Below are 16,054 nucleotides of genomic sequence, written 5' to 3'. Positions count from 1 at the left end.
TATAATATTCAGGAACGCATCCCTTTCTTCTCCCTCCGGGATGCAGTCAGCCGCTGTAGAAGCACACTCCCAAAGTGTATGGCTGAACCTAGCAAGGGTGCAAGTAGCATTAACAGATTTTAACGCCATGCTACATGCTGAAAAGACTTTCTTTGCCATAGCATCATATTTTTTATCATCCCTGTCCTGTGGGACGGTAGGATAAGCCGTCTTGACATCGGTAGAGGATGCTGCCTGTACCACCAGACTTTCTGGGGATGGGTGTTTAGACAAAAACTCCGGGTCTGTAGAAGATACCCTGTACTTTGTAGACAGCTTTTTATTTACTGCTGGTACTACATCTGGGGTTTCCCAGTTTGTCATGATCTTCCTCTGAAGAGCTTTATGAAAAGGCACCACAGGATCCTCCTGTGGGCCTTTGTCAAGAATATCCGTGAGGTCATCTTGCTGGAAAGATTGTGAAGGTGCAGACCACCCCATGAACTCTGTGATCCTGGCCATTAAGGCTCTATAGGGGGTTTCAGCACGCTCCCCCGGGTCTGGCCTAGCAAACTCCACCTCAGGGGAAGTGTCTAACCCACTTGCCTCATGTAAGGCATCATGAAGATCCTTTAACCTGCGTTCTTCGGAGGAAAATTCCTCTCCAATTGGGGTTACAGGTCCCTGCAACTCAAATGCGTCTTCCTGTTCAGACAATTCACCCTCTTCCAAAATTGAGGACATAGTTCTCAATTGTTCTGAACTCATAAAGGGAGTAAATCCCATTTCCAAGGCAGAGGGTGCCGAACTTGTCATTATCGGCCTCGAAAACGTCGATGCCGAAGGCTTCGAGCGTGGCCTCGAAGACCTCGACAGAATTGGAATTCTACTCGACAATCTCGAAGCCATCGACGTCGAGGACCTGGGGATAGTCACTGGGTGTGTCGTAACCGTGACTTTTCTGGGCGTCGACGCCAGTGTTTAAGCTGGCGTCGAGTCGACAGACCCGTGTGTCGAAGGTCCCTTCGACAACGGCGTCGAAGACATCGACCTCGGAGTCGACAGAACCCTCGTCGACGGCACCTTCGAGGAAGGTTTGGAGGTCATAGTCCTACTCGAGGGTTCGAGACGCGCTCGAGAGGTTTCCTTCGCCGGGTACTGCGACTCGCTGCGTTTGACCTTCGGGTCTTCGACCAGAGCATCGCTCTCGGCAGTCTTCGAGGGGGTCGAGGCCGCTTTCTCGAAGACGCTCATCATATTTTTGCGGAATTCCTCCCATTCAGCCCGGGAACTATGTTTCGTGGGGCAAGGGATTCTTTTTGGCGAAACAGAGGAAGAGGAAGAGGAAGACGGAGAAGGGGATCTTCGACGTCTCCTCTTCGAGTGCTTCGATCGAGGAGTGATGAGACCCACTCCGAGACCTGGAGCGCGAATGGTGACGAGGAGACGAGTGTCTCGACTTCGTCGACGAAGAAGCTTTAAAAGTCTTACCTTTCTCCAGCTTCCCCCTACGCTCCTTCAGGGCCTTAGCTGTCATGGACATACAGTCCTCGCATTCCGAACAATGGTGTTCAGCTCCCAAACACCACAGACAAACTCTGTGAGGGTCAGTCAACAACATCTTTTTCCCACAATCTCGGCATTTTTTGAAGCCGGATCGAGGAGTTGTCGGTTCCGACGAGGAAGCCATAGAGTACGGATCGAATGACTCGAGGTAAATAGGATTAATCTGACTAAGAACTGAGCAACGGTATTCCGAGGCACTGAGTAAGCGCGGAAAAACGGAACTGAGCAACGGACGCTGCGCGCGGCCTTTATAGGCAGGATGACGTCGACGTGGCAGCTGTCGAGGGACATCGACTCGGAGGAAGTCGACGCGCAGCGCCCTCTAGAGAGAAAATTTTTTCCGAGGCCAGCAGAGCTGGAAGGAGATATCTAAGATGAGGAATACGTCTGAGGACACAATCCCTTCGAATCAGCCTTACTAGATCTGCAGACCGAGATGCTAAGTATATTGGACAAGAGCAAATCAGGTCTCCCAATACTGGACCTCTCGGCAGCCTTTGATCTGCTCGATCACAAGAGGCTCAGAGAGGCCCTAGAACTCTCAGGCAACTGCTCACTAGAGGCAACAGAATGGATATTGTCATTTCTACAAGACAGACAATCCAGGATTGTCTGGGGAAATTAGGCCTCCGGAACCAAACCAGTGGACTGTGGCGTCCTGCAGGGAGCTAGTTTCACCCCTACTGTTTAACCTGTATATGCAATGCCTATGTACCATGCTAACTCAACTGGGAATATTCTTCACTAATTTTGCCGACGATACTCAATTGGTATTCGAGCTTAGTGGAGACTAAGACAGTGAAAAACTTACGACTATATACAACATCGTTGAGGGCTGGATGAAAGACAACTGGATGTGTTTGAATGGGACCAAAACGGAACTAATGAGCTTTGGATCCACACACGCCAGGAAAAAACTCCTTCATACTCTACTTTCTCTGATGTTGGAATTAGGGCATTTTTTAAACTGAATGCAAAGACACTGGGAGTCTACTTACAAGCCTCACTGGGAGCAGAGGCCCATACAGCATATTTAAAAAAGGAACTGTCAATACCACCAAAAACTCCTGAGAAAAATGAGACCCTTGCTCAACCAAAAAAACAGCTTTACCATAGTCAGAGCAACTATACTGTCAAGACTTGACTACGGCAACTCCTTGCTTCTGGGAGCTAATATGAAATGCCTGAAGCAATGCCAGGTAATTCAGAATAATGCCGTTAGGACAATCACGGGTAGGCCAAGGAGGGAACACATCACAGGCGATAGGAAAGATCTACACTGGCTGGCCATGGAGGAGAGAATTACTTTTAAATCCCTCACAATGGTCCACCGATGCCTGTATGGCAAAGCCCCAGCATACTTGAAAAAACACTTCCAGTGGCATGAACCATCTAGAAATTTAAGATCCTCCAACAAAGGTCTTCTCCAGACAACCCCAGCTAAAAAGCAAAACGGCCTGGGCAAGGCCTTTCCAAACAAAAGCATCCATAAATGGAATGAACTGCCCGTATCCTTGAAATTAGAAACCAACTACATACTCTTCAGAAAGAAATTAAAGCCCCTACTCTTTAAATAAACTGGACTAGCGACCTCTCCCAGCTCCCCATGATACGATCTTCTGTGCGTCTATTCTTGTCCTGTTTTTGTAATCACTGTCCTGTCTTTTTGGAATGCGCTCTGATGCCTGCGGGCTTTAGCGCTATATAAATAAAAATAAATAAGGAGAGGGGCTGGGATGCAAGTAGGATAGGGCATACAGAACCTAGAGTCAAGGTAAAGTCCACTTCTGGACACAAACCCATGTTTCCATCATGTCAAGTTCTTGCTAAAGTGGGGTGGTAGTCTATCACTAGGGAGTTGAGGGATATTTTATCACAGGACTTTAACAGATCAGCCCATCCCTCATTGGGACAGTGGATGGAATGAACATTGGATCTGTTGAGTAAGTAGCACTGGGAGCAAGAGATTGAAACAAAACTAAAGACTCTAGGCACTTCCGCATGCAAAGGTGAAACTGGGGCCACCACAGCACTCAGGCACAGGAGTCAGCAACATTTTTCCTTGAGTATGACAAAGGTCAGAAATGTTAGAATCTGGGTAGAAATCTGGACTGTTGAATGAAGCAGAATATTGTGCACTGGGACTTATAAAGCACAAGTCAATCAGGGAGGCCAGCTTACAGGATGGACAACAGTCAGAGCCACATAAAAGAAAATAGAATGAATCCGTGGCTGTGCCATTAGAGTCCAAGAAATTGGATTTGCAACTGCAGGGTTCAATTGAGGGGCGCTGGGAGCCATTTAGCTCCTGATTATAGCCTAGAAGAGCCTGGTTAGTTTAAAACCAACAGTTACCAGGAGCTACTTTTGACTCCCCAGGCCAACTGATGCCAAGCAAACCACTGATTTTAACTGTGCACTTCTGGACACACTATAAACGAACATTAGGACACATCTGTATGATATTTCAAGTACATTGGTCATAAAGGACACAATTAAGCATTTATGTGGAAGTTACATCTGCATAACGCTATGTACTAAATCCTCATTCCCAAGTGGAAGCTCCTGGCAGCCAGTTATTGTTGGATATCCAGGAGCTGCTTGTTGCTCCTGCAATCCCAATTTTGATCCCTACACTGGATGAGCACTTCGCTTCTTGGAGGCATTGCCTGCACCCAGGAATTAGGTGCCCTGGGGTGGTGGATCTTTTGCTCCCAGATGGGTACCAGTTTGATTGCTCCTTTCAGTATCCAAACTAGCCACCTGGAAAGTTACTGCGACTCCCCCGGTAGCGCTAGGACAACAAGTGCCCTCCAAGCAACGCAAAACAAAGGGAAGAGGCTACCTGCCAGGGGTGCTCCAACTAAGACTGCTTAAATGCTCAAACACTTCGATGAAGTCCTGGAAATGAGCCTGAGCTGGCGCACAGAAGGCAGACGTGACAAAGGTCTTCACAAGGGTGCTGCAGTACAATTATAAACATTGATTCAGCCTGGCACTAAGCAGCATGTGTTGGAGAAGACGACCAAAAGATCAGTCACAGGAACGGTGTAATTAAAAAGATGTTTAGCCCTGGTCCAGTGCTCAACGAAAACCAGAGTAAACATTTTTTAACACTTTCAGAATTAAAAACCAATGACAAAAACCAGCAGAAAGCCCCATGGTCCTTAATACATCCAGTCATGAAACAAAGGGGTGAGCCGTGGCTGCAGGCGCGCACAGCTTGTGTACCACAACACTAACATAAGGGACAACCCTAGAAAGGGAAAAGACTATGGGCTTACTAGAATGTTATACACAGGTGGCGCCCTACCCTAAATTTTAATTGTTTGTGTTTCAATTAGACAAAACCAAACTAGTTAAAGTCATATTGTACCTATTAGCATCTGCTCTATTGTACCGTGCATATCACTTTCAAAAAGCAAACAGTAACATTTAAGATCATACAGCATTTATTAATTTGATGTTCTTATTTGCCTTCTCAGGTATTTGTTTTAGTTATTTTTCAAAAAGATTTCTGCATTCCATGATGTTAATTACAGCTAGATACATCAACTCAATGAGTAGTATTGTGTTACACCTTCAACTCGTGACTTGCGGGTATAAACAGTTAGACAATTCGATAAAAATAAAACAATTAGGCAATCTATACAGCTATAGTTGCAATGCCGGGCACAGACTGAAGGGTGGCCTAATGCTAGGTGTACCACCACAACACTGCTCAGACTTCCCAAAAATAAGGCAATAGGATATAGGACAATTTAACTTTTCAGGGGCACCGTCTCTCCACACTACCAAACATCTCAATTTAGACTCGTACCTAAACTGGCGTTCCATTACAATTAGACATACACTTGCGTCCTATAAGGATGTGCATTTTACACAGACATGATTGGCAATTCTCTTCCCCTATCCACCGCCCCCCACCCCACCCCACTGCCACCATTAACCAATCTACTCACCGTTGAGGATAAAGTTAGGGAGTGGAAAAGGCAAATCTTTTACTATAATGCCAGCATTTGGAAGCAATTGGTTACGCAGAGTTGCTTAATGAACTGGTTCCCAATAAAGTTGTGATGGAAAAGTAGAATTTAAACCCTTAAAGCACCTTAGCTTCACAAAATCTAGTAAACTGTACAACTTACCGCCATGACAGCAGAAAATCTTCTCATCTACAATTGCTGCAATTGGCAAACAGTTAAAGCAGTCGGTGAAGGTTTTCCATAGCTTGATGTTGTACCTTCTTTTACCTGTTAAAAGAATAAGGACCATGTGTTGCATTACTGGTAATATATAGTAAAATTTGCTTTTTAAATACAAGTAGGCTCATATTAAAACATTTCACTAAGTGGGAAATGCACATGCTACCCCCATGGACCTACCCTTCTTGCAGGCCAAATACAACTTTGTAAATCTTAAAGGAATAGTTTGCTCAAAAATGTTATTTTCCCGATCGTTCAGGCATGTATTTAAGCATAGTTAAATGATTTTCACTATGCATCTTACCTTGGTTTTCCTCACTTTTACACATGTGAAAACGGGTTGGCATGGCCATCTTGTGCTAATCTTACCCTAAATTCAAGTGACCTTGCACAGCAAGCATACACATCACCCCCCCAATCAAACATTTCACAATGACAATGCACATCTTATGTCAACTTTGTGCGCAAGCCATCGACATGTCTCCATGGCAATGCCAGGATGCTTCTTTCCTCAACCAGTATAAACAGAACATTTCAGAGCAGCCATTGCTTTTTCAGTTGTTTCACTGGATTTAGTTGTCCATCGCCCGTGACTTGTTTCTGCTCCGTTCAGCTACCTTCCTACTGCAAAGCCCCCCCTGAACAGGCACTTACATTAGCAGAACTGAGGGATTATTTTATTTAAATATTTGTTGTATAATGGCAACAATACAACCCTACCAGTACGAGCCTGAGTATTCCGAAGAGTAACTAATGGATAGAGAAAGAAGTGTAACCGATGGGGAAATTGGACAGTTGGGAAGATTAATCACTGGCGTATGAACCAAAGCCTAGTCCACAACACCACTATGTGTTACCGAGCTGCAGGACTTCAGGGCAGCCCGACTCACAAATCTGTTCAGGCTTATGATGGCGATTATGCACGAACTTCGCGCAACAGTTCGCCCTCGCAATCCAACTAACAAGTAAGCATACTCTAGATGCGATGTACTTTTGACCAGAGATGTGTAACATTTCATGTACTACATTGTTGTAGCTCCCATCGATCACTGACAAATTTAGTATGTAATCTGAATACATTTCTCTCGCTTATTGCAAATCAGCATTCTGTTCGCTGTGTCTTTCACTTGCAACTAAAAATATTTCTCTATGGCCCAAACCATTCTGGCTTGAATGGTGCTCACCTTTGTAATCTGGATACTTCAAAGCCAAAGGACATTTTTCCAGAAAGTTACTTTTCTAAGGGCAACTATGCCATAGAATTGAAATGCAATAAGGTGCTACACTTATCTGGTTCAATACATTTATGATTCTTTCAAAGGTGGTAGAGGCTGGTGGCCTGTTAGTTTACATGGTGGCTTTATGGGAGGCTTGGATTCTGCTTTCAACAATAATACCCACCTGTGCTATTCACAAATTCCCCAGTGACTGCGGACAGTACTAAAAGTTACTCACCATAGTGCCTACCTTACTACTAGTCCACAGTCCCTTTCCTCCATACCTTCGGGACATTCCGTCCTGTGTTACGGGACCGGAACACTTTGTAAATAAAAAAAAAAAAAAAAAATGAAGCGTCCTCTTTTTACATGACTACAGCATGCGGCTGTAACCCTGCCCTCCTTGGCTCCGCCCCACGCATCGCCCTTCAGTCCTTTTCTATCGCCAGGTCTGAGACCATATAAGCAACAATAGAGGATACTTAGAGCGGCCGGGCGTATGGAGGAAAGGGAACTATGGACTACGAGTAAGGTAGTCACTACGGTGACTAACTTAAGTCCCGTCCCCTTTCCTTCATATTTGATTACCAAGCACCTCACCGAAAAACGGGTGGATGGAACTCCTTTACTGAAAGAGGTTTTGAAGAGCCATCTGGCTGAACTAAGCTCAGGTCTAAGCAGTAACGTTTACAAAAAGCTGATTTGGAAGGCCATCTCTGGCAATGGTTTCCCAAGGAACAGTTCTGGAAGGCAACGGCAGCAGCCTTGCCTCGCACAAGATGGGCATGAATTCCCTTTGGAGGCTGAAGGCCCTGAATCAGAAAAGCGATTTTCCACAAAGGGAAAATTCCGTTCACCGTAGATGGGCTCAAAAGGTTTATGGCATAAGGCAGTGAGGACCACATTCAATTCCCACTTCGGATGCATGTTGCGCACAGGTGGATAAAGATGCAAAAGACCTGCAAAGTGTCTTTTAATGACCGGGTTTGTCAATAAAAAAAATAGCACGAGTCAGTGGACAGGTAAGCAGCGATAGCTGACAAGTAACTCCTACAAGACATGTATGCCTGAAGTATGCCAGTTGAGAAATTAATGTCAGGATCATGTCTATGGTAGCCTCTCTGGGGGTCCAGCTGCTTAGCTAAACAGTGACCGAACCAGAGCCATTTGCTCCTATACTGAGACCGTGTCTAAGGTTTTCTAGCCACCTGGATAATGCGCATATGTTGAAGCTGTCTAAGGATTTGAACTCTGGTACCAGGACGCCAAGCTGAATGATTGTGGGGAAGGGTGCCACATCTGATCGCTCTGGTGAAGGAGGCTGGGAATCAGTGGAAGCCTGATTGGTGAGCAGATGGACATATGCTGAAGCTCCGAAAACCAGAATATGGCTGGCCATCAAGGGCCTATGAACACGAGAGTACAATTCATTGTGTTCCTGAGCTTGCATAGCGCCCAGTGAATCAGGCAGGAAGGTGTAGGCCCTCATGTTGTACCACGGAATCTCAAGAGCATCCCCAGGGAAGATGCTCTGAGCCTGTTCCTGGAAGCATAAAGACAATGTTTCCTGTTTGATGACATCACAAAAAGGTCCACTTCTGGAGTACCCCAATGGCGAAAAAGGTCGGAGAGGATCTGTTTAGTTCCCACTTGTATACGACTGAGTAAGTATGCAGTCACATTCAGTTGGCCCGGGATGTGCACTGCCAACAGTCAAACACTGTGCTGAATGGCCCATTTCACAAATCTGAAAGGGTAGATCTACAAGGGCAGGTGACCTAGTACTACCCCACCCCCGCTTGTGGATGTAAAACATGGATACTGCATTGTCTCTGAATGCATACCACTTTGTTCACAATCGCTGGCTTGAAAGCTTTGACCACCATGAAAATAGTCAGAAGCTCCAGATAATTTATGTGAAATTGTCTCTCCTGTGGAGACCATAGGTCGAAAACCTGATGATCCAACGTTGTGCCCAACCCAATAAGGGAGGAGTCCGTCGTAATGGTCGTTTGAGGGGAGGGCTCCTAAAAGGAGCATCCACCAACAAGATTGCTGGAAGATGACCACCATAGGAGATCTGTCAACATGGAGGGTGTAACAAGAACCGTTTTGGTATCCGGATCCACTGCCTGAAGCCAGGCGCTCCCAAGAGCCATCTGCGTGAGTGGCATCTTGAAAAAAGCAAGGCTAAGAGCAAGCATGCACGAAGCCATGAGGTCTAGAAAACTCTGGAAGCACCAGGCCGACATGCTCTCCAACTGAATGAAAACCTGACCTGTGGTCAACAGATCCACCATCCTGTCCACAGCCAGGTACACTGCAGTCAATTGTGTTCCAACGGAAACCCAGGAATATTAGGTCCTGGGAGATAATCATGGAGGATTTCCGCCAGTTCACCGACAGCCCAAGGCAGAATAGGAGCTGGAGGAGAGACTGAAGGTTGCTCAAGGCTTTAACTGGACAAGGACTGCGCAGAAGCCAGTCCAAATATGGATACACATGAATACCCTGAAGCCGAAGAAAAGCTGTGATGACCAACCTCTTCGTGAAGACAAGCGGCGCTGAGCTGAGACCAAAAGGAAACACACTGAATTTAAGTGCTCCACTCCCAGGGATAACCGCAGATATTTCCCATGCGTGCTCCAGAACAGGATATACATATACACGTCCACAATGTCCAAAAGGGCGACTGGCTCAGCATTGTGAAGAGGACTTTATTTAGCAGGGCATGACCCTCTTGAATTTCTCTTGTGGAAGAGAAAGGTTGAACTGGAAAAGGTCTGTACGCAGGACAGCCTTGTTGGGTTTGGGCACAGTGAACAGAGTAAAACCCCTCACCTCGTTCCACTAGGGCAACGGGTTCCACCGCCTTGAGATCTAGAAGCTTCTGAACCTCTGCTCCGAGGGAGGGTGTCCGAGAGTATTGAAGGGTGGGGTAGGGGCAAGCGGAAGCCCGCCTGAGCGATGGACAAAACCAGGTTTTCAGTGATGTTTGCCACGTCTCCAGATGATTTGTCCTCCACTGGAGTCTCGTGCAAACGCCAAAAAATAATAAAGTTACTCACCGTAGTGACTACCTTACTCTTAGTCCATAGTCCCCTTTCCTCCATACTTCTGGGACATTCCTCCGTCCTGTGGGAAGGGACACTTTGTAAAAAGCATCACATTTTTAAAAAATGTGTCCTTCCTTTTTATGCAGGGTACTGCACGCAGCCGTAACCCTGCCCCCCCCCTTAGCTCCGCCCATCAGTCCTTTTCTATCGCCAGGTCTGAGACCTTAAAGCAATAACAGATGAACCTTATTGGAGGCGACAGCGGGTAGGCGTATGGAGGAAAGGAGACTATGGGCTAGGAGTAAGGTAGTCACTACGGTTGACTATTATACTCCTACATCCCCGTCCCCTTTCCTCCATACTTATGGGAGATTCCCAAGCACTCAGGAATTATGGGTGGATGGAAACTCCTTACTGAAAAAGGAGTTTAAGCACAGCCTGGCGGAACCGAGCATCAGGTCTAGATCGTAATGCCTACAAAAAGCCGATGGGGAGGCCCATGTAGCCGCTTTCGCAATGGTCTCCTAGGGGACACTTAAGGAAGGCAACGGCAGCCGCCTTGCCCTGCACAAGACGAGCAGGAATCCCTTTTGAGGTTGAAGACCTTGAACAGTGTAAGCCTCCGCAATACAGGCAGCAATCCATCTGGAGATGGTCACTTTCGAGGCCGGCTTACATTACGGATAACCGAAAGTCACCAAAAGCTGACAAGAGTTCCTAAGCTCAGATGTTCTGTCCAGATAGAACCTGCTCTTCTAACATCCAGGCAATGCAAAACCCTTTCAGCCTCCGAGGCTGGGAAGAAGACAGGCAAGGAGATTGATTCAGATGAAAATCAGAGACAACTTTTGGAAGGGAGGAAAGAAGGAAGGAAGGATGGATTCGTCCTCAGGACAACCTTATCTTATGAAAAACCAGGCAGTGATGCTCCAACAACAAGGCCTGGAGCTCATTTGCACGCCTTGCCGAAGTCAGCCACCAAAAAGGAAGTTTTCCATGAAAGGTACTTCAGGTAGACACTAGCCATGGGCTCAAAAAGCTTATGGCACAAGGCTGTAAGGACCACATTCAGATACCACGTTGGATGCGGTTTGCGAACAGGAGGGTAAAGTTGCATGAGGCCCGCAAAGTGTCTTTTAATGACTGGATAAATAGCGAAAGAGAGCACTGATCCGTGGACAGATAAGCGTCAATGGGTGACAGATAAGTCCTGCAGGACAAGCCATGAATGCCAGACTCTGCCAGATGTGAGAAACAGAACCACATCGATCGTAGCCTCCCTGGGGTCCAGCTGCTTAGCTAAACGCAAGTGGCAGAACTGCAGCCATTTACTTCTATATTGCGATCTTGTCGAGGGTTTCCTGGCCGTCTGAATAATGCGCATGTTATCTGCGGACAAATCGAGGCGCTCCAAGGATCTGAACTCGGGCACCAGGCTGCCAAGTTGAACGATTGTGGGGAGGGGTGCCACAACTGCGGATCGCTCTGGTGAAGCAGGTTTGGAACCAACGGAAGCCGATTAGCGCACACCGATAGATGCTGAAGCTCAGATAACCAAAACCTGGCTGGCCACCATGGTGCTATGAACTGAAGAGAACAATTCACTGTGCGCCCCTCAGCTTGCAAAGCGACCGATGAATCAGAGGCGGAAAAGCATAGGCCCTCATGTTGTGCCAGGGAATCTCAAGAGCATCCCTAAGAGGAGGATCCCAGCCTGTTTCTGGAGGCACACAGGGAAGCTTCCCGTTTGTCGATGTCGCAGAGAGGTCCATATCCGGAGTGCCCCAACAATGGAAAAATCTGTTCCGTTGTCACTTGTAGCTGACCATTGTTTGCCTGCTGAGCGCATCTGCTGTAACATTCAGCTGGCCTGGGATGTTATGTTATGTTTATATAGTGCTTTATGCCAAAGTGCTTTACATTACAAGAATACAATAAAAGTAGAAGCAATTGCAAAATATGAGTCAAACCAGTAATACAGCAACTAGAACAATTTGCCAGTGAAGATAAATGAGGGAAGAAGGGGTGGGGAACAGGAAGTGAGATAAGCTGAAGGCGAGAGAGAATTTAAGAGGAAACAAGGCAGGGGGCGAGGTAAGATGAGGATAAAAAATAAAAAGGGGGAGGGGACGGTGGAGGATGATCAGAGTATCAGGGAGGGGAGTGGAGTGGAGAAGAGATTTTAAGGAGACACGAAAGGAGGAATAGGTGGGGATGGAAAGGATGGAAGTTCCAGTGGAGGGGGAAAGGAGCTGATAAAGGAGGCACAAGGGGACGGGAGAACAAAGGAAGAAGAGATCTGCAGATCGGAGGGAACGGGAGGTAGTGGGGCAAGATTATGAAGAGATTTAAAGACAAGACAGAGGAAGTGGAATTTGAGTCAGGAATAAAAGGAAAGCCAGCCAAGATGAGAGCGAGGAGGAGATTGAGTCGTGAGGAGAGAGAAGACAGGGTAAGAATGGCAGAGTGGTAGAGGGATTTGAGGGGGCAAGATGAGAAGCAGGGAGTCCGAAGAGGAGAGAACAGTAGAAAAGACAAGAGAAGAAAAAGGGAGGATATTAAAAGTTTAGTGGCATGGAAGGTGAGAGGAGCGTACTTTGTGAATATTGAAAAGTGGTAGCGACATGCGCGGTAAGTGAGCAATATGGTGGGTGAAGGAGAGGGAGGAATCAAAGTAAATGCCTAGATTACGAGCATGAGCAGAGATTAAGGTTAGCAGGAGAAGGAGGAATGGTGTTGGAGGGAAAGAATAAGACTTGTCTTGTCTGCATTGAGAGAGAAAGTGGGATGACATCCAGTTTTTGATGGCAGTAAGACCAGAGTTTAAGATGGTCAGGAGTGAAGGAAAAAAAATTAGATGAAAAGCTGGGTGTCATCAGCGTAGAAGTGGTGAGAAATACCGAAGGAAGAGATGATGGGGCGAGAAGGGAGGTGTAAGAAAAGGGCCAAGGACAGTGCCTTGGGTACACCATAGTCCAAGGGAAGCGTAGAAGAGGTACGACCACCCCAGGAGACGGTAAAAGAGTGGTGAGAGGTAAGAAGAGAACCAGTTGAGGACGGAGCCTTTGAAACCTAAAGAGGAAAGCGTGTTGAGCAGTAAGGGGTGATCAACGGTGTCAAAGGCTGCAGAGAGATCAAGGAGGATAAGGACAGAGGATTGCTTAGAGTAGCGAGCAGTGAGGAGGGAGTTGAGAACCTGAGTGAGGGCAGTCTCAGGAGTGTTTAGGGCAAAAGCCAGATTGAAAGGGGGAAGGAGAGAAAAGTTAGTAACAAATGCAGAGAGCTGAGAGTAGACACTGGGTTCAAGTAATTTAGAGAGGAATGGAAGAAGAGATTGGATGGAAGTTGGATACAAGATGAGGATTAGCGGAAGGTTTCTTCAGAATAGGGATGATAGTAGCACGCTTGAAGGTGGAGGGGAAGTAGCAGTAGACAGATATTGAAGGAGGTTAGGTAAGGAATGAGGAGAGGGTATATTTTAGGACTAAGGAGGGTAGGGAGTGGGTCAGAAGGGGCAGCAGTGGGATGAGATTTGGACAGAAGGGAAATCTTCAGACGGAGTGACAGGAGATAAGTCAGTCATACAGGTAGGGGGGACTGGGGAAAAGGGAGGATCGTAGCAGAAGGATGAGGAAGTATGTTTTAGCGAAGAGAATCTTGAAGACGTCAGAAGGAGATGAGGGAGATGAGGTTGAGGGGTCATGAGTAGGTGGGGAGAGGCGGCGAGAGAAGGTTTGAAAGATACGAGGACGAGAGGCGTGAGAGTGTAGAAGGTTAGAGTAGTAGGAGCGTTCAGCAGAGGCGAGGCTGGAGTCAGAGTGGTAAGTAGGATGTCTGGTTAGATAGGTTAATTTGAGCCAGCGACGATCGAGGCGGCGTAGGACACACATGGACAAGAGTAGGGCGGAAGTATGAGAGGGATCGAGACTGGAAGAGATTGATGAAGATAGGGCTTCATTAGTCGAGAGAAGAGAAGTCGGGAGAGGGGGAAGAGAGGAGCAAGTATCGAGAAAGAGAGAAGGGCTAAAGTAACAGATCTTTTGAAAGAAGGATGAGGAGGAGGGCGAAGGAGAGGGTTGAGGGAGAGGAGGAAGGGAGAAGGAGAGCAAGGCATGGTCAGAGATAATTGGGTAGAGTAGAGAGCAGGAGTAGGTAGAGTTGAAGATAAGATCAAGAGTGGAGCCTGAGGAATGAGTAGGGGGAGAAGAGATAGGAGGTAGGAGTCAAGGATGGAGGAGAGGGGAAGGATGAGGAGGAGAGGGGAGGTGAAGATTGAAATCGCCAAGGATGGTGAGAGGAGGAGAGGGGGCGATGAGGAGGTGGTCAAAGGTTTTCGTAAGAGGAAAGGGGACCAGGAGGTCTATATATAATTAGAAAAGAGATAGGGTGAGGGGGGAAAATAAGGCTTTGTAGAGGGTATTCAAAGGAAGGGACGGTTGGGAGAGGTACAGAGGAAGTAGAAGGTATTTAGGGTGGAAGAGGAGTCCAATGCCTCCACCACGACCAGAGGAACGAGGGACGTGAGAGGAGGAGGCGGTAGTGAGCGTCAGGAACAGTAGGGTTGTGAAGTGGGATCCAGGTTTCAGTTATACAGAAGAAGTGAAGATTAAGTTGGTAAAACATGTCCAAGACAGCTGTGGTCTTATTGCAGATGGATCTAACATTCCAGGGAGCAATGTTGATAAGCCTGGAGGGTGGAGAATGGGGGGGGGGGGGGGTAGATCAGATTGAGGGAAGGGAATGAAGGGGATGAGGTGGACGGGAAGGGGATTGAGAGGGGGAATGGACATGAGGGGATGGGAAAGGAGAATAGGGAGGAGAGGAAGGGTAGGAGGGGGGAGAGGGAAAGGAGTGAGGGGGACAAGCAGAGAGGACTGGCGATGTGCATGACAAACGCGAGTGGGTTAGGAGGGTCCATGGGAAAAGGCGGGTCGTAGGAAGAAAGGGCTCAGAAGGTATCAGGAAATATAAGACAAAGGGGGTCCAGCCGAGAGGAAGGCCCACGATGAAGATCCAGGTGGAGGCAGGAAGTCCTTTGAGAGGAAGAAACTCAGCAGGGACAATGGGACAGACCGGAGGGGCTCAGGGGGTGGCAGATGGTTAGTAATCAGGTAGGACTATAGCAGTAACAGTTGGTCTGAAGAAACGGATGGTTCCGGAGGTAGCAGATAGCCCTCAGATCAAGTTTTGGTGGGGGCCAGTCGCCAAGAAAAGTCCAGGGGGGTAGCAGGCAGTTTTCAGATCCAGGGGTTATGGTGGTAGCCAGCAGCCAAAGGGAAAAGGGAATCCAGTGGTTATGGTCAGAGCAGGCAGGTCAGTGAAGGGGGGATGGTCAGTAAATATGAAGGGACCAAGAGGCGGTAGAGATCAGTAAACAGGTAGGTCCCGGATTATGGCAACCAGTGCAGGAGGCAGTGGCGATTGCAGGCAGAGCACTAAATAGATGCCCAGTGGTGGTGCCCAGGTGAACACAGGTGAGAGGGTTGCGCACCGATTAGTGAGAAGTTAGGCAGGGCAGCCAAGAGTGGCAGGTGGAGGCCCAGTACACACCTGACAGGCAGTGACAGTGCCCGCTTTAGTCAAAGAGGCAGGGACAGCATTATGTTCCTCCAGGCTATGAGGCGAGAGTAGGAGAGGCAGGGACAAGGCCTGCTACAGCCAAGGAGGCAGGGGCAACAGCAGGTTCCTCCAGGCAATGAGGCAGGAAACCCCCCACAGCCTCAGAGGGGCTGGAGCAGAGGAGATGCAATGGAGCAGTGCAGACCATGGCCAGCAGAGGTCCAGCTCATCCACCCAGGATGAGTGCAGGAAGGCCCGTGAAGAGATGGCCGTGGGGCTGGGGCTCTGAGGTGTCGATTCACCGCAGTACCAGCAGCAGAGGAGATGCCAGGGCAGAAGCATCTGCGGCCCCCAGCACAGAAGCAGAAGCCAGAGCTGCAGCCCCGAAACCCGAATCTGCAGCACCCGAAGCAAAGGCTGGAGCCTCTGCTCGGAGGTGTCTGCAAAGAAGGGCAGAGCAAGCCGGAAGAGACCC

General features: G+C 47.8%; 1 protein-coding gene across 1 annotated transcript in view; it reads right to left on the bottom strand.

The window, feature by feature from the left end:
* Window positions 1–16,054, bottom strand: part of PPP1CC (protein phosphatase 1 catalytic subunit gamma) — a 364,794-nt gene that overhangs the window by 141,084 nt on the left and 207,656 nt on the right. Inside the window, exon 4 of the mRNA XM_069619537.1 lies at window positions 5,691–5,795. Within this exon, the coding sequence (XP_069475638.1) occupies window positions 5,691–5,795 (105 nt within the window). The remainder of the gene's footprint in view (window positions 1–5,690; window positions 5,796–16,054) is intronic.

This window comes from Ambystoma mexicanum, chromosome 10 (assembly GCF_040938575.1).
Source record: "Ambystoma mexicanum isolate Mex_15411 chromosome 10, UKY_AmexF1_1, whole genome shotgun sequence".
NCBI classification, from domain to species: domain Eukaryota; kingdom Metazoa; phylum Chordata; class Amphibia; order Caudata; family Ambystomatidae; genus Ambystoma; species Ambystoma mexicanum.
Note: the sequence above shows the minus strand (reverse complement) of the source record. Positions and strands in the feature narration are given on the sequence as shown.